Genomic DNA, 27725 nt, shown 5'->3' with positions numbered 1-27725 from the left:
AACCGATACCGGAAAACCCTTCGTACCTCACACATGTGAAGAAGAAAAAGACAGCAGCAGTTCGTAACCAAGACGATAGTAAGCAAATGCAGGATTATGTGGGAGTGAAAAACCAGTGTCAGGGGTAAATTTCTTGGTAACGATTAGATAAGCCGGAGACGGATTTCGGTACTACTTTACTATACCTGAGACACCTGTCAATGATTTATTTCACACTTTTTTACATTGCTAACGTACTATTCTGCATTCGCGAACATTTATTTAGGTGAAATAATGAATTTCTAACGAAAATAATGCATATGTACCATTGATGTTAGCCCAAAAATTCACGATAGCCCCACGAACCATCACGGGGACGAGGTATGCCTACTAGGTTAGGTTAGGCCTGTTGGGTTAGGTTCCATTAGCACTCCATTCAATTTAGCATATACGGACAACGGCACATCATATTATAGCGAAAAGACGGCGTGCGTTGAAACACTTACTACGGTGTTTACGTCATCAAAAACATTGGTACATTGTGCTCTCATGCAGAAAGCAAATGGCGGCAGCAGCTATAGCGCGTCGGAAATAGATTTACGTAGAAAACCACATGCATTCGCATTAAAATGGATCAAAACTACATTCCCGAACATCAACAACGCTACAGAAAATGATTTGCATAAGTACTTTCTCCTGTAAATTTGAAGAAATCTGTCTCAGGTATAGTAAAGTGTTACCGGGGAAATAGGTTTTTCGAATCGTGCAACATATTTGGCCTGTAAGTAAGGTATTTTTTGTCATTCATGCATCTCCGTGGCACGATAGCTCGTGCCACCATTACCGTCGACTACGTGAATCAAATTTCCGTGCGTTCGGTTATATAACCCCCTGTCAGTGTAGCAACCACGCGGTAGTTATACAAGATGTTAATTTTTTTTTCGAAATTTTCTTAACCTAACCTTACGTGAATGGTTTGTGGAACAATTTTCGAATAAAAACGTTTTGTGAATAGCTTGTGCGGCATTTATAGGTTCATAGCATGCAATACATTTAAGTGTAGTGAAAGTAATTTTTTGTTGTTGTTGAAATTTATGTTTCTAAATTTTCCTAAACTAACCTTCCATGAATGGTTTGTGGAACAATTTTCGATTCAAAACGTTTTGTGAATAGCTTGTGCGGCATTTATAGGTTCATAGGTATGGAAACACTACACATCAGCTGACAATACTGCATATCGGCTGACGACAGACAACGTGAGTCAAGATTTGGCCGCCGAATTAGCAACGACAAATAAAGAATTATAATGTCAGAAATAACGTGTTTTTCATGGGAAAAAAAATTGATCCCCAGGTTGAAAAATGTTCTGCTATGCATATGAGTTAAGTAGAAATGATTTTTATTTGAAAAAAAAAAAAGGTTGAATGTGTCTCCGACTTTTCTAACTGGTACCAATTTCTTATATCCGGGAAACGGCTGAAATTTGCTATTTCATTTAATTTCAATATTCGTATTTACGTATTCTGCATTGAGAAACATTGTTGAAGGTGGCATTTCGCTTATTTCACAGAAATAAGCTCTATTTGCGACATATCGGTTAAGTTTTCTTCTTTTTTTTTTTTTGCCTTTGGTAACAGCAAAATGGCAGTCACAGTTTCACTACCATACTCGGCATGCAGCGTTTCCACCCCACTCCACCCAAAAATACCTACGTAGCCCCTCAAATCATTGACGCATAGCCTCATGAACCATTCATACATAGCCGCACAAACCATTTCCGGTTAGGTTGGGTCACGTTTAGGTTAGAATAGTTAAAAATTGGTTTAGAAAAAAATGCATAGCTCCACACACCATTCTCGCATACCCCAACACACCATTCTCGCATAGCTCTACAAACCATTTGCATAAACGTACCTTCTTCAGTTTCAAAAACACGTGTTTGGAAACACTGACCGGCATTGACCGTGATTACCTCATCACACACAAGGCAATATCCGGCTGGAAGGAAATTGATGAAACAGCTTTCGTGCATCGGTCACACATTTATATTGAAAAATAGATGATTTACCTGCAAAATTCAATGAACAATGCGAGAAAATAACTTTCCCGAACTTCCACAACTATAAACTGCATTCGGTAAGTAATTTCTCCTGTAAATTTTATGAAATACTTTTTCTGGATATAAAAATTATCGAGGAACAGCAGAAAATGTGCGAAAATGTCCTTTACCATTGGAGAGAGCCAAAAATTGCTAGGTGCAAGGTCAGGTGATTGTGGACAGAGCATGTGATTCACTTGAAATTTGTTTTCCATGAAGAGCGTCTGAACAATGGCTACCCGATGAGTAGGTGTGTTGTCCTGATAAGAGAACACAGTTGCTGCAATATCCAGCCATTTCGTTTGCAATGCTGGCAGCAACTTGGTCCTCAAATCAGTTTTATAGCTTGTACACATCATTGAGATACTTTTAGGATAACAATGCGTGAGTATAACGCCTTCGCTGTCCCAAAACATAATTTTTCTCAGCAATGGAGTAACTGGCGGCTGGTTTGTGAGTGAGGCGAGGCTCCTTTGGTTTGTTTTCATAAGACGTTCAACATCATTTAAACTATCGAACCCACGAACGCACATTTTTCATGTCTATGCCACCATCACAGCATGTCCCAGTCAATTTAAGAAGAATATTGATGGATGTTACTCGACACAGGTGTAGAAAATGAATAATAATATGCTGTTCTTTTGATGTAAATGATGTCATTCCCAGTATCAAAAATATGTCCGCCGGTACATTGCGCCACTAGATTCCTATGGGCCATATTGTGCTGTCATCTGGCCTCATCAACCTTCAAGAATGGTGCTTCTTCTCAAACAACTCTCACGTTTATAACTTCTTCTATTAATGAAGAAAAAATAGGAGACCTTAGAACTTGAATGCACCTCGTAAAACAAAAGGAACTTGGGTCGAAAAGTGAGTTGTATCACCTGTAAATTTTGCTACCGAGAGTAACTGTATGACATTCAAGGAAACCTGTGTAATGTACTCCCCAATGCATTTTTGAACAGCAGGACTCACTTTGATATCCGCAGTACATTTCATTTTCTAGTACCAACAATTATATTTTTCTTGTGTTTCTACTTGCAATGAATCATAAACATGACCTTTAGGCAGATTTCTTACCCCAATTTTGTTTGAAAAATTCATGTAACTGTATTGTGGGGGATAATGTGTGTTTGTACCTCTATTGTATGTCCCATTCTTCTTCGTTTGTTCACCCAACCTTAACTGCTTCTTCAGTATTAGGAATGGTATCCATCTTTGTCATTTAATTTTAATGTTAACAGTTTATCAGAAAAGCAATTTAGAATCCCAGTTTAATCATAAGAAATCAGGGTTTCTTCATATCCTGTATTCAGTGTTTAATTTGGAATTAAAATTCTTTCTCTCTATGAGACACCATTGTACATTGGAATCCATGAATATTAGCATGCAAATTGTCCATGACTATTTTCATCAATTTTCCTCTTGCATCCTGTGCGTTTGTAAGCGATTGATTTTTAAGTATGCGCAGAAGTTGTCTGCAGCTTGTTTTGAGCTTTATTTTAATTCTTGAAGCTCTTATTGGGTCAAATAAAGTACACTAACAGGATGATGGACAATTTGCACAGAGATACTCATGGATTCCACTGTACACACAGAGTTGAAGTAGTGATAGGATAGAGCCATTTTGCTCCCTTCTATGTAGTTATAAAAAAATTTAATCAGTGACAGGAGTATTTTGTTTCCAAATCTATCATAATCTCTATTGTGAACATGTAACAGAGCAAAACCTGGTGGTGTATTCCTGAATCGATGTAACAGTGGGATACATTTTTTTTCAAGTGTTGTGCGATAAGTGAGACCCTTCGTTTCACGGCATTCAAGTTGATTTGTCAGTCCGGATTCCACCCACAGATGCACAGTTTCTTCCATTATTTCAGGCGAGGAATGCTTACAAGGTTAGGTTAGCCTGTTAGGTTGGGTACAATAGCATAAATGCAATGAAAGATGTTTTTTCTGCTACTAAAAGCAATGCATTTCTCCATTCGTTCGTGTCCATATTGTTTACGCACAGTTTCTTTTGTTATTTCTTTGAGGAATGCCTACAAGGTTAGGTTAGGTTTCATTAGCATAAATACAATGACTAATTATTTTTTAGGCTAAGAGAACTAACCCTAGCTACCTAACAACATAGGCATTTTTTGCTTTCACTAGATTTGTGCAGGATATGCCTTTTCCTTCGTTGCTACGATTTCAATACCACCCAACCTGGATACGTTTTTCTGGCTTTTTAAAGAAAAAAAAATTCCGCACCTTAAAACTTACTTTTCCCGATTACTAACTACAAAACGTTAAAAAAAAATTATGAACCGTGTTCCTCCTAAGCAGCCCATATTCTGCAGTCTTACCTTTTTTGCCAGTAAATCATGTAATTTTCGACATTAATTTCACTCCGATGCACAAAAGCTGTTCCCTTGATGCCCATCTACTACGTGAACCAAATATTTGTGAGCGTTTCATGATGTAACAACCGGTCAATGTTTACAAATACGCGGTTTTGTAATTGTGCAACAGTTCTAGAACGTAAATAAACGTGAGTTACTGTTCATCATTTCTGATTACGAACTTGCGACAACATGACGTGCACAGGATCAGTGGCGTGTTCAATGTGAGGTTGATGGGGGTTATAACCCCCCCCCCTTTCGTCCAGTGTCTCTAAGCCTATTTATGAATGGTTCGTAGGGCTATTTATGAATGGTTCGTGGGGCTATCCGTCAATGGTTCGTGGGGCTATTTATGAAGGGTTTGTGGGGCTATGCATGAATGGTTCGTGAGTTTATCCGTCAATGGTTTGTAGGGCTATCCGTGAATGGTTCACGGGGCTATTTATGAATGGTTCGTGGGGCTATCCATGAATGGTTCATGGGGCTATTTATGAATGGTTCGTGGGGCTATTTATGAATGTTTCGGGGACTATCCGTGAATGGTTCGTGGGGCTATCCATGAATGGTTCACGGGGCTATTATGAATGGTTTGTTGGGCTATCCGTGAATGGTTCGTGGGGCTATCCGTGAATGGTTTGTGGGGCTACCAGTGAATGGTTGGTGGGGCTATCCGTGAATGGTTCGTGGGGCTATCCGTGAATGGTTTGTGGGGCTATTTATGAATGGTTCGTGGGTCTAACCGTGCATGGTTCGTCGGGTTTTCGAACCTGGAAAGAAATACAAAATCAGTAACACAAAAGTAGCTATTATTCTATGAAGAAGGTTGCAACACTGCATAACCACTGATCATGGACTACGCTAGTCAAGATTTCTCCACCATATCGCGTGTAACGCAAGCGAAAGTGAACAAAATGAATATACTCGATATTTCGAAAATTGAGATTATTTGCGTGCAAAAAACTAAACGTGAACTTAAAGAACCCATAGTAATGTATCTATGTGAAAAATACGAAAATAGGGGAATTTGAGATGTTTGGTGGTTACTGAAATTTTAATAAATTGGGCGTTTATTTGGGGGCAGTTCAATCCGGCCCATTTCATTAAAATTTCGGTAACCACCAAATGTCTCTAATTCCCTTATTTTCGTATTTTTCACATTGATACTTACATATTCTGCATTCGTAAGGACTCTTCTATTTCGCGTTTCGTTTTTTGCAGGCAAATAATCTCAAATTTCGAAATATCGAGTATTTTTATTTTCTTCGCTTTTGCTTGCGTTACATGCAATATGGCGGAGAAATCTTACCTAGCGTAGTCCATGATCAGTGGTTATGCAGTGTTGAACCCTTCTGCATAGAAAAATACCTACTTTCGTGTTACTGATTTTGTATTTTTTCCAGGTTCCAAAACTCCACGGATAGACCCACGAATAATTCATAAATAGCCCCACGAACCATGGATGGCAAGGTTTGGTTAGGACACATAGTTAAATTTGTTTTTCAAAATTAGAATTTTTTTTGGGTTCGAAAACCCCACGAACCATGCACGGATAGCCCCACGAACAATTCATAAATAGCCCCACGAACCATTCATAAATAGCCCCATGAACCATTCACGGATAGCCCCACGAACCATTCATAAATAGCCCCACGAACCATTCATAAATAGCCCCACGAACCATTCATAAATAGCCCCACGAACCATTCACGGATAGCCCCATGAACCATTCACGGATAGCCCCACGAACCATTCATAAATAGCCCCACGAACCATTCACGCATAGCCCCACGAACCATTCATGGATAGCCCAACGAACCATTCAAAATAGCCCTGTGAACCATTCAAAATAGCCCTGTGAACCATTCATAAATAGCCAGCCCCACGAACCATTCATACATAGCCCCACGAACCATTCACGGATAGCCCCACGAACCATTCATACATAGCCCCACGAACCATTCACGGATAGCCCCACGAACCATTCATAAATAGCCCCAGGAACAATTCACGGATAGCCCCACGAACCATTCATAAATAGCCCCATGAACCATTTACGGATAGCCCCATGAACCATTTACGGATAACTCCACAAACCATTCACAGATTGCCCCACGAACCATTCATAAATAGCCTTAGAGATACTGGGCGAAAGGTGGGTTATAACCCCCATCAACCTCACATTGAGCACGCCACTGATCCTGTGCACGTCATGTTGTTGCAAGTTCGTAATCAGAAATGATGAACAGTAACTCACGTTTATTTACATTCTACCACTGTTACACAGTTACAAAAGTGCGTATTGGAAACACTGATTGGTTGTTACGTCATGAAACGCTCGCAAATATTTGGTTCACATAGTAGACGGACATCAAGGGAACAGCTTTCGTGTATCGGAATGACATTAATGTCGAAAATTACATGATTTACCGGCAAAAAATTTGAATCAGGTGAAAACAAACTTCCAAGACCTTCCTAAAGTATAAATAAAGCCATTTCGGTAAGTACTTTCTCCTGTAAAATTGAAGAAATACGTTTTGGGGATACAAAAATTTTACCCCAATTTATAACATGCCTTTAACAGGGACTCTATAGAGAAAACTGGGGAGCCGGAGCGGAGGCGGAGCCGCGTTAGCAGTTGGTGGCGGTAGGTCAACTACCCCAGGGGCGGAGGCCAGAATCGGTGGGAAATTTGGAAATTGAGGGTGCAGAAATAAGAACTTAATTTAGATTATTTTGCTATTTCCACGTGTGAGCGCCAAATTTTAACTGCAGATTCGTGATTAGGGGGCCAAAATTAGTGAGTATGCCGAATTTCAAACAAAATGGAGAAATTCCCGATATTGTAAAATCGCTCTGAAAAAAACATGTAGGGCGATTCACGAAATGTTTGTAGTACGATATGTGCAGAGGGGTCCACTCCGCTACTTGCATGTCATTGGGCTAGAGCTTATGACGTCACAGAATGGCTAATCGAGACTGAACCTAAAGTTTAAAGTGGGATCCGAACCACTATGTGACTCCACGGGTATTGAACCCAGGATCCCTTGTTTACAAGGCGGTGATGCTGCCACTGTGCGATCGTGGAGGCCACTGGCCTGAAAGACGCCACCCACTAACTTTCCAACTAATCCATCATTACCCCTATCCCTTTCTAACCACCACTTTCAACTTTACACAGCTTGCGTTTCCACAAACTTTTTCTACCACTGGAGATGCAGCTGTAAACATTTGAGTTTTTCCAGTGTCTGGTGAGGGTTTCCCTTTCCCTTCTTACACACACACACACATGTATTTTATCTTCTATAGAAGAGCCCAACTTAAGAGTTCAGTATGGTCTGTTATGAGCTTGTACTTTTGTTGCCACCACCCCCAAATAACATTGTTTCTGTCATAAAGGAAAATGCTTAACATTTGAAGAGTAAAAAATAAGGGTATGACTTGAGATGACCGGACCCCTCTCCGATTTTCTTCATATTTGACATAGTCACTAATTGAGGCCTCCTAATCACGAATCTGAAGTTAAAATTTGTCGGAAACGTCTAGAAATTGTGAGCCATTGGCACGTGGTTAGGTTAGGCAAACATAGTTAAAATTTCATGTCTTGGTAGTATCAGGATCTAGAAATTGCAAATAATTGCAAACCATTGACGCTAGCCCCACAAACCATTGGAGCGTGGTTAGGTTAGGCAAACATAGTTAAAATTTGGTGTAGTAGTATCAATAATATATATATTTGCTTAAAAACTAACACCTTATTTTAGCTTATTTTGCAATTTCTAGATGTTTCCGACAAATTTTAACTTCAGATTTATGATTAGGAGGCCTCAATTAGTGAGTATGCCAAATATGAAGAAAATCGGAGAGGGGTCCGGTCATCTCAAGTCGTTCCGTGTAGTGTGCTTTTTCGTTTTGGGTAGTCCTTCAAGGAGTTCATTATTAGCTCTATTATTATTGTACAACAGCAAAATGTCAAGTGGAAGTGTTATTAAACGAAAAAGTGGCCAGTGTCTTAAAAGTAGAGAGAGACAAATTGTAATAAATATTTTTGATTATTTAAAGCAGAAAAATCGTGGCACAAGTGTTACTTGGATTGAGTGAAACCACTGAAGCGACTGGAATTTCATGTAAAACTGTTTACAAAATTTGCAGCGAAGCGGTTCAAGGAATTCTTACAACACCAAATAACAGCAGGTATGTAAAATACGACGACTTTGTTCAAAGCGCTGTGCGGCGGAAAGTCCAAGAGTTCTTTTTCAAAAATCATCCTCCAACCCTTCAATTTGTGCTGCAATCAGTAAATGCTGACCCTTCGTTGCCAAATTTAAAGAGGACAATTTTTGATCGTTTGTTGAAAGAACTTGATTTTATGTATGAAAAAAGAGGAAGCAAAGCAATGCTCATTGAAAGAGAAGATGTTGTGTCTATGCGTCACAAATATCTGCGTCAAATTAGACAATTTAGGACCGAAAACAGGCACATTGTATACACGAATGAGTCATGGGTTAATGCTGGTGCTACTGTGCAAAAAGAGTGGAGGGACAAGACAATAAAAACTGCACAATGCCTTTTTCTGTGGCCTTTCCAGTGTGCTTGCACCACCTGCAGGTCGGGGGAGCGAGATTTGCTTTGGTGCATGCCGGTAATGAACATGGTTTTGTTCTAAATACGAAACTCGTTTTTGTGTGCCGGAAAAAACACCACCAACGAACACGATGAAATGGATGGGGAGACCTACGAAAAGTATATTCCAGACCAGATAATTCCAAATCTCCCTCCACGGTCCATCATGGTTCTGGACAATGCATCGTACCACAGCAGTAAGAAAGAACAGATGTCCAACAAATCATTTAGGTAGGATGACATGTGAAAATTGTTGCAGACGCACAACATCACTTATGAAGATGAGATGCTTAAAAGAGATCTGATGGACATCTGGTGCAAGTATGATATGTATAAAATAGACGAAATGGCAAAAGATCTTGGCCACACAATTCTGCAGTTACCCCCTTATCACTGCAAGTTGAACCCCATAGAACTTATCTGGGCCCAGGTCAAACACTATGCCAGTTCAAGAAACGGCACATTTAAAATAAAAGACATGGAGCGACTGATTTGTAAGGGTTTCGATGAAGTGACAAGTGAACTGTGGAAAAAGTGTGTGGAGCATGTAAGAAGAATTGAAAGTGAAATGTGGGATGCAGATGAACTTCAGGATGACATCGAACCCATAAATATACAGCTAAACTAGGATTCTTCGGATTAAGAGATGACCACCAGTGATGATTCCTCAGGCAGTGGTAACCCAATAGATGGCGTTGCACCTTTGGAATAAGAATTTAGTAGCATTGTAAGGACATACATCATTATAATTATTTTGCTGTTCCGTATTTTTTCTCCTTTTCTTAAAGGGAGGTTTCTTTGTTTTATGAATTTGTGCTCTTGTATTATACAGTAACAGTGGACCCAAGCCCGGACACAGGATTTTTTTTTGGGGGGGGGGGGGGTAATTGAAAAATGTGGAAAAAAAAGTAGTGTGTTCCCCTGTGCTTAGCACCCGGCCATGAAGGCATATAGGGGGTTTGGGGGTAATGCCCCACACTTTCTTGATCCGGCCGTGAGTGGGGTTGATGTGATCAGCATCATGCCCCTTACTGCCTTTTCCCGCAGATACCCATGTTATTCAACGCTGGGTGGCCACCGGGGCAACTACCAACATTAGAAAAGATCCTGGATTTGAACCAGCCGGGGATCAAACCTGGGACCTTTAGCATGGTAGTCAGATGCGTTACCTACTGAGCCACCGCGGCCACTGAAAAAATGTGGAGGACAATTTATTTTATTTGGTATATTGGTTTATTATAATATGCATATTTATTATGTTACATACAGAAGTAAATTGCTAAACATTATGCATAAAGGAATTAATTTGTTACTTTTATACAGTATTTCAAATATTTAAAAAGTTGAAAAGTAGCAAACTAACTGGTTAAAATGCCAGATTGCAAAATGTAGTTGAAATGCTTTTATTATGTTTAAGTTCTGCTTTCTATTAATATAATCAATTAATATTCCATTCTTATATTTATCTTGCATTCTTGTTTTACTTTTATTGCTTACAGTGGTGATGATTGTGGGGTCTGGGGGGGGGGCATTGCCCCCCACCCCTGCTATGGATGGCTACTTAATGTTAAGCCTTGTCCACCAAGAGAAATAAACTGTATTCCGCAAATTAGCAATATTTTAAAATTTCTTTTAATACACATTTACCAGTACCACCGAATGGCCATTATAATTCTATGTTTAGAAAATAATATATTTATAAATTAAATGATATGTATTAGCAAAGATTCTTGTAATCTTTGAGCGAGAGACATGGCTCCCATACCCCCTTGGGTATGGGCCTGTGTGCACCACTAACTTTTGTGTTGGCATGTACTACAGAAAACGCTCAACGTGCAAAGGAACAGTCTTCTGCTGCGCACAATGCGCCAATGCTGTTGTCATAAGCCCATACTGAACTCTTTAAGTTGGGCTCACCAATATTTGAGCACCATCTGATGTTCGTGTGTAAAATGTCTTTTCAGATTGCAAGTGCCTCACCCTCATCAACACAGATGGAGTTTCATGATCACTCTTTGTCCAACCTCCTGAATGCAGAACCCCATTTCATGAGTTGTTCAATCAAGAGTGAACCAAATGAAGAGTCAACTGAAAACACTTGGCAGCCAGCATCATCATCATCAGTTATTAAATCTGAACCAAAGTTGGAACAAATGAAAGTCAATGAACCAGGAAATGTTGCCTTTCACATACCATTCAACTCTGGTGCTGGGATGACTGAATTTTTGCAGAATGATTGTAAATATTTGGATGCGAGTGCAGAGTTTGGTGCTGTTACATGCAAAAGTGATGAGAGTGACAATGTTAATGTAGAGTCTGAAGATGTGAAGAGTGAACTCACAATTGAAGATGAATGTCCATCTGCAGAGACAGAAAGGTGAGTACATGAAATATTTTCACAGTAGTGAAACCAAGTATCATAAGACTTTGATCATAGGTCCTCAAAATTTCCTCAACTTGAATATTTAGTCATTTTCAGAATTGCTTCTTGTATATGGGCAAAGTCATGAATTTTTCCATGTAGCAATTAAACAATGAAGCTTGGATTTTAAGTCTCCCATATTTAAGAACAAAATATGGTTTCTTTATGAATAGTTTTACATATGAACACTTTCTGTTGTTTTTGATTGCTTGGTTTGGTTTATTTTACATCACTTTTCTGCCACTTTTGGTTAATCGTGGAGATGAGTGATGAAAGGTTGAAATTGATGAAGTCACACTCACAGAGAACACACATTCCCAGGCAGAGATTGGAACCCAGGACATGCCTAACCACTTCACCATGGAGGTCGGCCTCTGTTGTTTTAGTTTGCAGAGATATGTTGTAGCAATGAAATGAGTGTTTTTTATGTTATACTATATATATGTCATTTCATGATTGCCAACTCTTTGTGATGTGTTCTGCATGTGGAGGGTTACTTATTATATACCATGTTTCAAAATTATTTGAATGATTTAAACTTGTTAAATTTTTTCATATATTGTCAAAATAGGATACAATTTTGCACATGTGTAATGTAACTGTCCATGTTTAAGTGCCAGTGGTTATCACAAAGTTAACTCACAAATGCTAATGTCAGCACCCTTTGTTACTCTGCACAGGTCAATATGGTAATCCAACTCCATTCAGACAGATTTCAGTATGCACCTCAGCACTAAATCAATGGAGTTCTTAGGTGATGGATCTTAATGAAATTTTGTATGAAACTGACATTGCACACTCACGACTGACCTACTCTCACAAAATTATTTCTTCTAACCACTGGCACATTGCAGTGGAATTTAGAACTATTGGGACCTTTCCAAAAAGAAAACTTAAGGATGTGCTTCATGTATTTCACAGGATCATCATATTGTGAAATTTGTATGCACATATGTAATTCTATTTCATAATGTACAGACAGAAACTTTTATTCAGATTGCTTAAACATTACAAAAACTTCAGCAAATTTTCATTACCTAGTTATTTCTCGCCCACGCTGTAGTTCTATCATCCATCTGTTGAAATGCTTATTCATGTTATTTGAAAATCTCTCATGTTAAGCATATTTGGCATAGTCTACATCATTACCAGTTTGCAATGGCCCACTCGTTTACACAATGGCTACACCATGGTTGAAAGCATTACATTTTATTGGAAATGTAAAATGTTCTGATTGTTTGGTAGCTATATATGGCTGCCACCAACTTCCTGAAAATTTGGGGCTTTTTTTTATTGATATTCTTTTCTTTTTTCCATGCTCCATACAATATTATTTCATGTTCTGACTGGCTGGTATAGAATTATTCAGTCCCATTATGAATGTTACCAAATAATCTCAGTCTATCAGTCCCTTTACCATATGTTACCTGTTTTACAAACATAAAATAAGGAGCACAAGAATGTGTGCAGTTGAAACACTGAACAGGATCTCCTTCACTTGGAATGAATTGTCCACATTTGAAAGCAAAGAGCCAATTTTTTTACAATTGTAGGTGTGATATCAGTATATATATCTTGCACAATACTATGCAATTATGTACAATGCACCTTTTCCTTGATCTGTGGTGAAAAATTATTCAGAACTCTGGCACGAGTTTCTTTCCAGTGAGATGAACATGTTTTACAGAGTTTCTTGTGAGTAATCTCGCGTAGCAGTTTGGTTAGTGATCCTGTTATAGTTTTTCATCAAGATTGAAACATCCTAGGTTCAAATCCTACCCTCTCCTGTTTCTTTTTTTCTTGTTACGTACCAAGTGCAAAATGTTGTAATAATGTAATATAAGATTATGGGGTCATTCCAAGCCAAATGAACCGGGATCTGAACCTTGACATCCCAGTAATTAATAATTTTTGGGGCAGTGGTAGTACCAGTAAAGTTGACAAAAACTGCCAAATTTCAGATTTTTTTGGTCTCTTAGTTTTAGAGTTATTGACTTTCAAGGAAGCAAATATCCCAACATTTGCCAACATTCTGAAATCTTTAAACAGTTCTAGATCAAAAGCTATTTTACCTAGAGAGGTCAAATTGGAGTCATTCTCTTCTGCTTTTATTGAGCTTTAATTTGAAATGCAACATGACTGTGGTGTTTGAATTTCTTAATTTTTAAAAAGCTTGAGAAGAAGTTTTTTCAAAATTTCATAAACAACATTTTTAATATTTTTGAAAAACATATATGATTTGAAGACATCAATTGACTATTTGTGAGAAAAAATTTCATAATGGGACGGCAATGGGTTCCTATGAAAATTACATTTTTGTAATGTAATATGTGCGAAATTTGCTAAATTTGTTGACTTCCATGTTATAACCACCACTATATGCTGAGTGGATGATGTTATAACGATACCGTCAAGTGTACATTATATGTGGCCAAGGTTTTACAACGTTTAATTTTTAAATTACATTTTTGTGGAATGTGATCTATCTCATTGTTCGACCTGTCAGATTTCTTCATTATATTTCAAATTTCATGAAAATCAATACATTAAATCAAAAGTTACCGACCTCAAAAAATTAACAAATAAATCACAATACTTCCTTGCAGTCTTGCATGCTTTGCACAGAACTAAATGTTGCATGTTAATAGACTGTGTTTTTACCTGGTTTTGCACAATGAATAGAGTTTGCTCTCACTTTCTTGGTTATTTTAATTCATTTTTCCTTAACTCAAGTGTGTTTTGAACTCAATTTTTGTATTCTGCATGGTAAAAATGCTGATTAATAATTTTAAGCAATGTATCATTGACTGTGTTGATTTCAGTGTGGCAAAATATCTCTGTAGGGAAAAATTGGAATAGTACAAAAATATCCTTTTTCCCTCTATAATTGCGCAAACATGTATAGAATTTTTTCTCTTCTTAAAGGTAAGAAATAATGAAGCATATTTAAATCTGTTGCCAAGTTGCCTTTTATTAGGTTTAGAAGGAATTACAATGTAAATATCTCTACAAAACTGTTACAAAATTGTTATTTGTATTCATGTAAATTTGATAGTAATCTGTAAATACGGAAAAAGGATGGGGTATTGGATACACTTGTGAGGATATCGTGATGAAGAAAAAGTGATGGTTTGGTGCAGGACAATACAATGCATGATTTTCTTGTTCAAAAAGGCTTTATTTTCAACATTTTAAGTCTCATATTGGAGCACGATGATTAGTCTCTCTTTTACGTGAAAGTTTAACAAGTGTGATAAGCGAAGTGGACTAGGTGTTCTTGGTTGTACATGGATACATTACACATGGTTGACAAAGACACAACCTCAAAGCATTAAAATGTCAGGATATGTATTGGTTCTTCGAACTTCTTTTGAGCGGAAATTATTTATTCCTCCATAATCTTATGATAATTGACTTAGAAGATCATAATTTGGTAACTCCTAACTATAACTGTTAGAAGTAGTGAACATGATATTGGGCATCAGTTTTGGCCAACGTGGAAAAAATTACGATTTCTATATATAAGGTTGTTGGCATATAGGTCGTCTGCTAAGATTTCTTCCCTGAAAGGAAAAAAGTGGAATAGAAGAAATTGTGCCAGATTATTTTTATATTGAGTCCTACACGAATGCCTGAAAAAGTCATTAAGTGAATTTTAATACTTGTTAAATTAAAATTACCTTGTACGCTAATGTGGTTTGTAATTACTTGGCCAAGTCATAAGGATATAGGTAATTGTCTATTATTTGTAGATGTTTTTAAATACATATATAACTGACAATGTTTTATTGACCTAGAATGGGTTTCATGAAAGTTCATCTATAACCACATCTCATTGCATAGATTGCCTTGTTGTCAGTGTTTGATTAATGTTGGAATGAGCATACACATTTATGTTTATATATACGAAATGTGAGGTAAAAATGAAACATGATGATGAATTCGTACGTGTAGTTAATTTAATAGTTGCACAACCATTTGTAAGCATTTCTCACAGTAATGCATCTCCTGCACACTTTATTTTTTTTAATTAAAATTTTCAAACTTTAATCTATTGTTGTTAATTTGAGGCTGGTGCCCAACACCAAATGATTAAATTCTATTTTTTTGGACCCCTCATGATGTTGAAGTCTTCATATTAGTCTATTTTATAATTTTTATACTACAAATAACATGAAAATACCTAAAACTTATCACTTTTAATATCAGGTAAGCAAATTGAAATATATACGAAGGGACATTATTAAATAACAGGAATTTATTCTAAACTTCATGGATATTTATGCACAACGAAATTGTGTGTTTTGGCACTCAAGAAAGTTTCTTAGCAACACACTATAAAGGTGTCGTGACAATGGCGAAGTATGCATCTGTACAGTAGCTCATACAGCATGGCCGCTCCATTGTTGACTTGCACTGTAGAAGAGCAACAAAGTGTAATTCGTTTTTTGTGTTCAGAGGGAGTGAAACCTTCTAAAATGCAAAGGTGTGCGCTAATACTCTTGCTTAGGAATTTAGTGCAGAGGAATTTTATTGCTGTTATTAAACGATATTATGCTCTTTACATAATTAAGTATTTTCAAGCCAACGAAAGTACCAAGCAACTACGTAAGATGCATTATTTTTTATTTAATTGAACTATCCAACTTAGTTCTCTAGCAAATGTCTTGTTATTATCACTTGCATACAGTTTATTCATTAGTTTTGTTACCTATGTGTTTGCAAGATAAATTGCCCATACATTAGAAATCAGCAGCAGCAATTGAGTGACAAAAGTGGGGAGGAGGGCAACGACAGTTTACTTTTCCTTTGCAGATGAGGCTTAGCATTAACATGCTATAGTTTTGGGGGCAGAAAGTGAAGAAGCAACCACCCCCACCCCCAATGGCCATTAGTGTTGGAAATGAACTTATTATATGCAGTTGTTTTAAATCTGCTGTCTGAAACCATGTTCATATGTAAATTAGTGAGAATAATGGAGGGAGCAAAGGACATCGGTGTCACATAAGGGTATATTCTTCTAATACATTTACTTTCAGTGGTTCGGGGCCCACTCTATATATGCCCTTGTTCCATACCCATCAATACAATAAAACAGTAAGATGAAATGAGGTTGTTTTTCTTTCTCCAAATAAACTATCATCAAGGTTCCCCCCCTCTAATCAGAGGGTCTGTTCATGCCTGTGTTGAAATCTACAGCAGAATGAATGCTCAGTACAGAGATAATTGTTTGTCAGAAGAGAGTGTTCTAAATTAATGGATTCGCTAATGGATCTGCTGTTTCACTGTGTTAGTTGCCACACAAACTGGCTTGTCTTCCGTCTTTAAACCTTTCCACCCATTCATATACTTTCCCCTGACTTACAATTGTCTCGTACTGAACCTTCATTCAGCTCTAGATTTCAGAAGGTTTCACTCCATCTGACTACAAAAAACGAAAAACACTTTGTAGCTCTCCTACAGTGCAAGCCAACAGAGGAGCGGCCATACTGTATGAACTACTGCACAGGTGCAGTGTTGCTAAGGAACTTTTTTGGTGAATAAAATTCCTGTTATTTAATGACTCCCCATGTACATTTTTCAATTTGCTTACCTGATATTAAAGGTAATAAATAAGATGAAATTTCATATGTCTAGTCCAAAAATTATAAAATAGACTATTATGAGGAATTCTACATCAACCACTCAGCATATAATTGTGGTTATAACATGGAAGTCAACAAATTTAGCAAATTTTGCATACATTACAATACAAAAAATTAATTTCCATCGGAACCCATTGCCATTCCACTATGAAATTTTGCACACAAATAGTCAATTGATGTCTTCAAATCATATATATTTTTCAAAAATATTAAAAATGGTGTTTTTGAGAGTTTCATAAAAATTAAGACATTCAAACACCACAGTCATGTTGCATTTCAAATTAAAGCTCATTAACAGCAGAAGATAATGACTCCAATTTGAGCTCTCTACATCAAATAGTTTTTGATCTGTAGTGGAACCACGAGCAAAACAACCTGCGCAAACCCACGGCTCCTGTGCACCGTACCCCTGTGAGTAGGGGAGGGGGAGAGTGGACCATGCTTCTTTATGGCCCGAGGTGCAGGGAAGAAGGGAAAGCTGCACGGGGACTTGTCGTCCCAAGGTTTTTTTGCTTGTGGTCGATCTATAGAATTGTTTAAAGATTTCAAAATGTCTTCAAATGTTTGGATTTTTGCTTCTTTGAAAGTCAATAACTCTAAAACTAAGAGCCAAAAATAATCTGAAATTTGGCAGTTTTTGTCCTCTTGATAGGTGCAATGTATAAACAAAAAACCTAAAAAATCTGAATCTCTTAGGTTCAAAAATATTTTTTATCAGTTGACTTGACATGGAATCACTGCAAGTATCTATTCATTCCTCAAGAAAAGCTTCTGCTCAGCTTCTCTGGTGCAGTATTCATCGCAATCTCAATTATATTTATCTGTCATAAATTATGTTAACACACATTAACAATTTATATGACATAAATATCTGTTGTTAAGAGCCATTATTTTGAAATTTGCACAAACTGAGATAGAAGTATTTTTTGTTTGCCTTAATTTGTTTATATGTTGAAGTAGGTATTGAGAAATGAATATTGTGCAAATTTGAAACCCTGAACTAATTTTCCATCCCCTGTAGAAAATGTTGAAATTCAAGGTTATACCCTCCATTTTTCATGAAAAGTGAAGCGAGACTAAGTTAAAAGTGCTGTATCTTTGGAAAGCAACAACATCCCAAACTTTTCGTGAAAAGATTATCTTAGGCTATCAACTAAGCGAGTTGCGAAAAACATTCCAAGCTTTCGAGAGCTTACGTCACATGTTCAGGGTAGAAGTTCAGTTCAGAGCATGAACCTGGTGTATATATGTTTGTGGAGGGGGGATGCCGGTGAAGATGGCGGACCAATGGGGTGGTGTGTGTGCTGCATGTGCGCTTCTGGTTAACTAAAGCTAACCAAGGTGGGTCCAGTTCGAGTCCAGTGTCGCGATTAAGATTATAATTTTCTTCATGAATGGCTATTGCTTCCTTGATGATGCGGAAGCCAACTCACACATATTTAAATCTTAATGCCAACAGTCTTCACCATCCGTCTCAACGAGCTACAGTACTCTCTACTTTATTTCACCGGGCCATCTCTATCAGCAACGCGGAGCACCTTCCATAAGAAATACAGCATCTTCGGACAGCTTTCAAACAGAATGGGTACTCGGAACACAACATCAACAAAACATAAAGACTAGTACTGTCCATGAAGACCAGCAATCAGGGTAGCCGGACGCATCAGGGAATCTGGACACACCGGGGAATCCGAATACATCAGGGGACATGGAGACTCCAGGGAATCCGGACAAAGCTGACCACAAGATAGCCATTCTTCCTTACACCATAAATCTCTCCGGAGTTATTAGCCAAATTTTCAATAAAAATAACTTAAAAACCATTCACAAACCACCTCCAAAGATCAGAAGCCTACTGTGCAACCCCAGGGATGAGTTAGGACTCAAGACGCTGGGAGTCTACCGTATTATCTGCAAATGCGGGAAATCATACATTGGGCAAATGGGTAGGGCAATAAAACCACTGTAAAGAACACCAAAGCTACATCAAGTATTAGTTTTTCTTGTATGTACGCATTGCTTGCATTATAGAATTATTTTCCTGTAGTTTACGATTATTACAATCATAAGAAAACAGTTTTTCTTTGTGACGTTTCAGGAGAACACATGCTCCTTTCATCAGACATTTATTTTCATTTTGACTAAAGATACAGTTATAACAATGGTTAGTAATTTTTTAAACAAAAAGAATCTGTTATATAATGGATGTTGTCAATGTTACATTGTTGTAATATAGCAACTTAACTGTGAAAAAAGCAGTCTGTTTTATTTTTATTTCATATATATATATATATATATATATATATATATATATATATATATATATTAAAATTATGAATCCCAAATATCATCAGGTAATTCAAATTCATCATTGTTTTCACAAAGTCTCTTGATGTTTTCTGTTACATTAAATTTTAAAGATGGTGGCTTACTCCATTTGTGAAAAAGAAAACTCCATACTGAATCTATGTTACCATTTTCATTATTTAATTTATTCCAGTGTTCTTCTGCAATGAACGAAGCTTCCCAGACATTCAACTCTGTGTTTCCCGTTAATCTTTTTAAAACCCTTCTCTTTTTAATCAAATGCTTCTCTTCGATGATATGAGTTGACAAACCTGTTCTTGGGTTTAGATTTAAAATGTCCAAATCGTGTTCATGTCATCTTATTGTCATTTTCCTTGCTGTTTGTCCCACATAATCTTTTGAACATGAACAACTTATATTATATATTCGTGTGGTTTCCACATCTGGTAGAGAATTTCTCATTTTGAATTCATTAAATGTACATTCCAAACTTCTTGGTGATTTATAAACAATTTTGAAATTAAAAATTACTGTATCTTTAGTCAAAATGAAAATAAATGTCTGATGAAAGGAGTGTGTGTTCTCCTGAAACGTCACAAAGAAAAACTGTTTTCTTATGCTTGTAATAACCGTAAACTACAGGAAAATAATACATCAAGTATTACCATCCTGAAAAGTCGAGACTAGCAGAACATTCAATCAATGACGGACGTAGACCAGATTTCAGCAACACAGAAATCATAGCCAAGACTTCAAACTACAGGGACAACATCATCAAGGAAGAAAGCTGCTATTCATGAAGAAAATGATAATCTTAATCGCGACACAGGACTCGAACTGGATCCAGCTTGGTTAGCTTTAGTTAACCAGAAGCATGCATGCAGCAGACATGCCACCCCATTGGTCCGCCATCTTCACCGGTATCCTCCCTCTACGAACTTATATACACTGGGTTGATGCTCAGAGCTGAACTTCAACCCTGAAGATGAGAGTGACGTTAGTTCTCGAAAGCTTGGAATGTTTTTCGCAACTCACCTGGTCGATAGCCCGAGATAATATTTTCATCATTCGTCACCAGGAAAGCTTCAAGACTTACTAATCCCAAACTTGTGTTTTGATATACTGTTAATATAAGACTGTTTGCTTATATCCACTCAATTGTTTTGTTAGGGCATTATTTCTTTCCATTGTTATGCAGCAACAAAGAGGGTCCAAAATGCAGTTTTTGCCTGATTTTGCCCCTTAATATCTTGGTTAAGCAACAGTACCCCAAAGATTTGTTTACTGGGCATTGAAGTTCACTATTAGGACAAACTACCTGCTATAGCACATTACTTGGATATTGATGCTGTTAGCAGATAATACCCTTTGAATACTTAAAAGTTGCGAAATCCACAACTTTAGAAATAAGCTTATCTCAAAAGAGTATCAACCATAAATTAAACGAACTATGCCATTTTGTAGCTGAATGTATGTACTAACACATGGAAATGAAAAAAGTAAAACATTGGACCCTCGTACCATTTTTTTTTTTTTTAATATTAAGAAATATCATTGTAAATTATCACACTTCCTCCCCTATCATAATGTGGGAGAGCCCTTTCTTTTCCCTTTTTGGTTCCAAATGGAACAGTCTGTGTCGTGAGAAGTTGTGGGACAGTTTTCATTTTTCTTCCGTTGGTGGATAGCGTAATAGTTATGACCTCTCCACGTAAATTACCTCTATAGATGAAGCAACGTACGAGCAAACGTCTTACCACACAATGAAAAGTTATACTGGGCCCCCATTTTCCTTCAGCCATATAACTGCGTACTTAGTAGTAAGAGGAACAGACCTTATCAATAAAGCATAAATTATAACCAAAGCTACCTTTTCATTTTTTAGGTTTATTACAATCAACATATTAACAGTAAATAGAATAATAACAACTATTCTAACATCATTCACGTATATATCCAGTAAATAACCTTGAACAATTGGCACCTAGATTTAGTGTTTTCCCCCTTGTGTATATTATAGTAGATCAATATTAATTCTTGCATTAATACCCATACTGTTATCGGCCATGCAAATCTATGAAAGTTTAGTTTTCAAAAATATAATAAACCCCGAAATTAGTTATGTTAATTTTAGCCCTAATGGCAGATAAGCTTACTACAAAGCAGTTTACGTTATTAATTAATTAATGGTTCATTTGAAATATTTAAGTGCAATAGAGATTTCCCCCAGTGTATGTGTGTATAGCTTTCCTACCCAGAGACCAAGTGGGCGAGCCATTCTCCTGGCTCGGACACGAGGCCTCGAGATTACGTAGCATGACTTCATTCCATATGATGTTGTGTTGCCAAATCGTACAGCTGTGAAATGGGGTGGTGATAACCTCCCCCTCTTCCCTCAAAGATATACAATACCATATAACAACTCCTTTTCTAGCTGTAAAGATACCAATTTATGCCTTGATCTTCAGGTAGCACTGAGTGCACGTGTAGTTGTTCTATGTCGACTTGATACCAGCATATCTCCTGAAATACACAAGGACATGAAACAGTATCTAAACACACTTTTGACTAATACATCAATATGAATTCCTTTTTAGTTTACGATATTCCTATTTGCAGATAAAGGTAAAATCGATTTCTAAGTCCATTCATTATCCGGTGCCATTCAAACTGATTTACATAAAACACGTGATTACGTAAATGTAAACAAACAACGAATCTAACAAGAAAAACAGAAGTACGTACTCTTTACAGATATACAAGATAAAAAACAAACTCGTCGGTCTCTAGTAGCTGAGCCTAAAGCTATGTATTCAGGCGAGGAAGATATCTTTTAAGAAAGCTTACATGTGACCTTCGCAAATTCTTTGTGTGTCTAAAGCCTTCCAGCAGAACAGTGTTTCCACCTAAGAACTTTTGAACCAAATATGGTCCCTGATATTTCAAACATAAAGATTTAGTAATTTTATCTGACAATTTGCAAATTTCCTGAGACTGTATCAGAACTAGATCACCAACCGAAAATGTGATATCAGAATATCTTTTCTGTACAACGCATTAGATTTTTTCCACATTTTCGCCATATTTCCAATAGCAATTTCCCATTTTGAAGCAAGGTCCTTTATATTCGTATCTTCCTCAAATTGAAAAAGTTTCCATTTAATTTTCAGTGGCGAATGTAATGGATGGCCCAAAAATAATTCTGCTGGCGACATTTTCAATATTTCGTGATACACAGAATTAATGCTAAATTGAATTTCTTTTAATATTGTGCTCCATTTTATCTGAGTATTATGAATGTAAGTTTTTAATGCACCTTTAATGGTGGCAATGCATCTTTCACTTAAATTAGCTGTGGCATGATATGGAGAGGTAGTTATGTCTTATTCCCATTTGAAACAAATATGAAGCAAAATACTCACTCTTGAAATATGCAGCATTATCTGTGATGCTTTCAAAAGGTATGCTATGTAACATAAACGAATTATGCATAATTTTTACAGAGGCAGAGGGCAAACTACATCTACATACAATCTTTGCAACACTTTCGTGACAATTTCTGACTTTAGAACATTAAATGGTAATACATTTCTCTTTTTTGCTTTTTGGCAAATATCGCAAGAAGATACAAAGGCTTTGATTGTTCTTTCATACCAGTCCAAGTGAACTTCTGTTGTATCTTTTTCAAGGCTTTAACAAAGAATCACACACCTTACCAGGCAGACAGGAGTAAATTTAACCCCCAGCAAGTTTGGAGCAGTTTCACCTTACTTCCATTACTCACATATTGATCATGACCTTTGAATGAGAATGTTTTAGGAAGGTATTAGTAAGCTAGCAATGTGACCAGTCCGCAAGTGTCTGGGCATAAATGAAATATCTACTTGGGGTCAAATTGACCCCCATATGCCTACTTAAAGGTTAACCTTTAGCTGCCGGACCTCTCTTGTACCTCAATTCTCGTTCACGCCGCCGCATTTCCAAGCATGCACTTTACAAACTTACCACGAAGTACAAGAAAAATCACAACTCAAGAACTAATTGTCGTAGACAGATGATTTTTTTTTTTTTTTGTAAAGACAGGGTTTTTAGTGCAGGTAAAATTTATACATTGTGCCTTGCAAAAACTAGTGTTAAACGAAGAAAAACAAAAATAAAGTTTAATTGTTTAAGAAAACGTTGGCACACTGTACTCCCCTGTACCCCCTTAATAGACCGAAGCGAATGAAAAATGTAGTACGTAGCGGCGGTACATTCCAACAATGGTGCAAATTTGGTTGAAATGAGACTGATGCTTTTAGAGCAAAGAAAAAATACAACCTTATATAAAGTGGCAATGTTGCCAGCTTCGGGACAATGCCGGGATTTCACATAGAATCGGCCCAATGAACTCTCGATTGACCAAATTTGGAGGGAAGCACAACAAAAGACCATACTATGAAAATATGTAATTCTTGTGCCGGCACTGCGAAAGAGAAACTCAAATATCAAAGTTCGAAAATTTTGCGTAATTATGGAAGAGTTTGAATTTTGGGCCTTTGTCCCCATTTCCCCTCTGGACATTCAATTTTCAGATGTTACTTAAAATGTTGGTTTTTACTAATTCTTACATTTAGAATTTAAATTGTTAAAAGAGATGCAGTAGATCAGCAATTATAGCCTTTTATCCCATAGTAACAAAAGAGACATGAAAGCTTTTTCAAACGGCAGTTGTTAATAATAGTAACAATGGATGTATTGTTTTGCAATTACAGTATCTATGACCTTTATACGTAAACTAGTAATAAAAAAAAACTGAAATACAATGTACAGTTTTTATGGAATGACGCGTTAATTCCTGCCATGTGCTAACATGTGGTTGAGGCAAATTTCAACAATCGGCCTTTGCCCCTATGTCCCCCCTGAATCCTTAATTGTCGGACGCTGCCTGAAAAGTTGCTTTTTACTAATTCTTGCTTGTAGAATTTATTTTTCAAAATAGATGTAGTAGTTTACAAGTAATAACTGCTTTTAGAAATCTATCCCATAATAATATGGTGGTAACAAACAAACAACTGAAATACAGTGTACAGTTTTTATGAAATGACGCATTAATTCCTGCCATGTGCTAACATGTGGTTGAGGCAAATTTCAACGATTGGCCTTTGCCCCTATGTCCCCCCTGAATCCTTAATTGTCTGACGCTGCTTAAAAAGTTGCTTTTTACTCATTCTTGCTTGGTAGAATTTATTTTTCAAAATAGATGTAGTAGTTTACAAGTAATAACTGCTTTTACAAATCTATCCCATAATAATATGGTGGTAACAAAGTGAAAGGAAGATAAACAAAGGACTTTTTTTAAACTTTGCTTGATAATAGTAGTAACAATGAATGCTTTGCAATTTGAGTACGTGGGTCGTTCAATATAAGTTTCCACATGCTATAAAAAAAATTATTTTTAAGATACATTAGAAAACTATACATACATGTGTAGGATGTTCCTTCCTCACTTCTCCACATAATCCCCATAGAGATTCAGGCATTGTCCCACCGTTGCACCAATTTGTCCATACCCTTTGCAAGAAAATCAGGGCTCTGGCTATTGAGCACTATTCTCACATTTCACTTCACTTCTTCATCTGTATTATCGAAACTGTAACCTTGCAATTCAGACTTTAACACCGGAAAAAGATGGAAATCACTCCGTGATAAATCGGGGCTGTATGGAGGGTGGGTCAGCTGTTCCCACCTCAGTTCTTCAATTTTTTGTTGTGTTTGCACTGCTAAGTGGGGGCGAGTGTTGGTTTCCTCATCCACTGTGTCGCGATAATCGACTGATGAGCATGGGCTGCAGCCTTGAAGGTTTAATGCAATACCAGCAAGATGGCAATGCATTCCTCATGCACATTGTGACAGGGGATGTTTACTCCAGCTTTCCAACATGCGTGCACCATCCATGCTTCTGAACTCCTTATGTTTTCCGAACAAGCATTTACTTTTCGCCCTTGAGCGCATGCACCTTCATGTCTGATAATGAATCGATTGTTGTTCCTTGTAAACGAAGGATGGCGCTTGTTAACCATGTGCTTCTTTTTAATGGCATTGCTTTATACAATATTTTATAGCACAGGGAAACATATATTGAACGTCCCAAGTATGTCATACCTTTATATGTATATTAAACATACATAATCCAGAGTTCAAATATTGTGTGTATTTTGTGAGATATTGCATGATAATTGCTGCCGCGTGCTGCTGGTCGAAATATCGACCATCCAGCATTAAGGCTCGGCTGGACCTTTGGCAGCCGTAAGGGCAAATTTTTTTCAAATTTTCCTCTTTACTCGAAAATCCGCTGTGGTATTTCAAAATATGAAAAATTACGTACGTTTAGAACTCCATTTAGAGCATTGACATGAATTTCAAGTAGTCTTGTTTCACTGTTATCTAGATATTCCCAAAATTTCACGATTATGTAAGTCTGTTAAACTATTGAGAATATCTAGATAACAGTTAAAGCAAACTACATGAAAATTCATGATAATGCTGTAGATGGATTTCTAAACGTATGTAGTTTTTATATTTTGGAATATCAAAGAGGCTTTTCGAATGGAGGAAAAAAATTGAAAATAAATTCACCTTTACTGATGTGTATGTGTGTGTGGGGGTGTGTGTGTGTGTGTGTGTGTGTGTAAAGTACTTGGATAATGCTGGACATTCATATCTTCGACAGACTCATGTTACAAATCAAAACTTTTATTCCCAAATCACTTCCAATAGCATTTCTTTCTTGCAGCTCGACACTAGCGACAACATTCTACTCTGCAACAAAGATTAGTGGAACTAATCTAGAATCTACAAGGGAAGGAGAATCTACAAAATCTTCGAACTCAGATGGTTATGCCATTTTGAATGATGGAAGTAATTTGTATTATGATAAATGTGAATTTGTGGATCATGTGCAAAATCATACTAGAACAAAATCGTTTGAATGCTCAATGTGCAAGGAATCATTAAAATTAAAGGAGATAAAAAGCCTCATGGAATATACAGGAGTTTGTAGTGAAGAAAAGTCATTGTTGTGTTCCAATTGTAGCAATCCTTTCGCATTTAAACATAGTCTTAAAAATAATTGGAAAACTCATAGTGTTGTGAGCAAGCAAGATCCTCGAAAGCATTCCAGAACTCATACTGGAGATAATCCCTTTGCATGCTCAGTTTGTAATAAAGCATTTGCACAGAAGTCAAATCTCAGGAAACATTTAAGAATTCATACCGGAGAGAAGCCCTATGTGTGTTCAACATGCAACAAATCATTTACATGTAAAGATGGTCTTGAAAAACATTTAAGAATTCATACTGGAGAGAAACCCTATGTGTGTTCAACATGCAACAAATCATTTCCATGGAAGAATGGTCTTGAAAGACATTTAAGAATTCATACTGGAGAGAAACCCTATGTGTGTTCAACATGCAACAAATCATTTACATGGAAGAATGGTCTTGAACAACATTTAAGAATTCATACTGGAGAGAAGCCCTATGTGTGTTCAACATGCAACAAATCATTTCCATGGAAGGATGGTCTTGAACAACATTTAAGAATTCATACTGGAGAGAAGCCCTATTTGTGTTCAACATGCAACAAATTATTCAAACGGAAGAAAGGTCTTGAAAATCATTTAGGAATTCATACTGGAGAGAAACCCTATGTGTGTTCAACATGCAACAAATCATTTACAAGGAAGGATAGTCTTGAACAACATTTAAACATTCATTCTGGAGAGAAACCCTATGTGTGTTCAACATGTAAAAAATCATTTACACAGAAACAAGTTCTGAGACGACATTCACTTATTCATAGAGGAGAGAAGCCCTATGTGTGTTCAACATGCAACAAATCATTTACATTGAAGAGTGGTCTTGAAAAACATTTAAGAATTCATACTGGAGAGAAGCCCTATGTTTGTTCAACATGCAACAAATCATTTACATGGAAGGATGGTCTTGAACAACATTTAAAAATTCATACTGGAGAGATACCCTATGTGTGTTCAACATGTAAAAAATCATTTACACAGAAAAAAGTTCTCAGACGACATTCACTTATTCATACAGGAGAGAAGCCCTATGTGTGTTCAACATGCAACAAATCATTTGCATTGAAGAGTGGTCTTGGAAAACATTTAAAAGTTCATACTGGAGAGAAGCCCTATGTGTGTTCAACATGCAACAAATCATTTATATGGAAGGATGTTCTTGTACAACATATCAAAATTCATACTGGTTAG

At 36.9% G+C, this 27725-nt stretch overlaps 1 protein-coding gene across 1 annotated transcript; it reads left to right on the top strand.

The window, feature by feature from the left end:
• Nucleotides 1-42: 42 nt before the first annotated feature.
• Nucleotides 43-27725, top strand: LOC145981196 (uncharacterized). Its single transcript, XM_083114318.1, has 3 exons — nt 43-124; nt 11046-11458; nt 26231-27725. Exons 2-3 carry the CDS (start codon nt 11076-11078, stop codon nt 27723-27725), a joined length of 1878 nt encoding a protein of 625 aa, XP_082970444.1. The 5' UTR covers nt 43-124; nt 11046-11075.

Source organism: Lepisma saccharinum, chromosome 29 (assembly GCF_977018435.1).
Source record: "Lepisma saccharinum chromosome 29, izLepSacc3.1, whole genome shotgun sequence".
Classification (NCBI taxonomy): Eukaryota; Metazoa; Arthropoda; class Insecta; order Zygentoma; family Lepismatidae; genus Lepisma; species Lepisma saccharinum.
This window is presented reverse-complemented; position numbering and strand designations above follow the sequence as displayed.

Excerpts from the sequence above, each read along its gene's own strand:
- LOC145981196 (XM_083114318.1), top strand. The coding sequence starts at position 11,076 with ATGGAGTTTCATGATCACTCTTTGTCCAACCTCCTGAATGCAGAACCC. Across the intron at positions 11,459-26,230 it reads CCATCTGCAGAGACAGAAAG|CTCGACACTAGCGACAACAT; the intron begins GTGAGTACATGA and ends TCTTTCTTGCAG.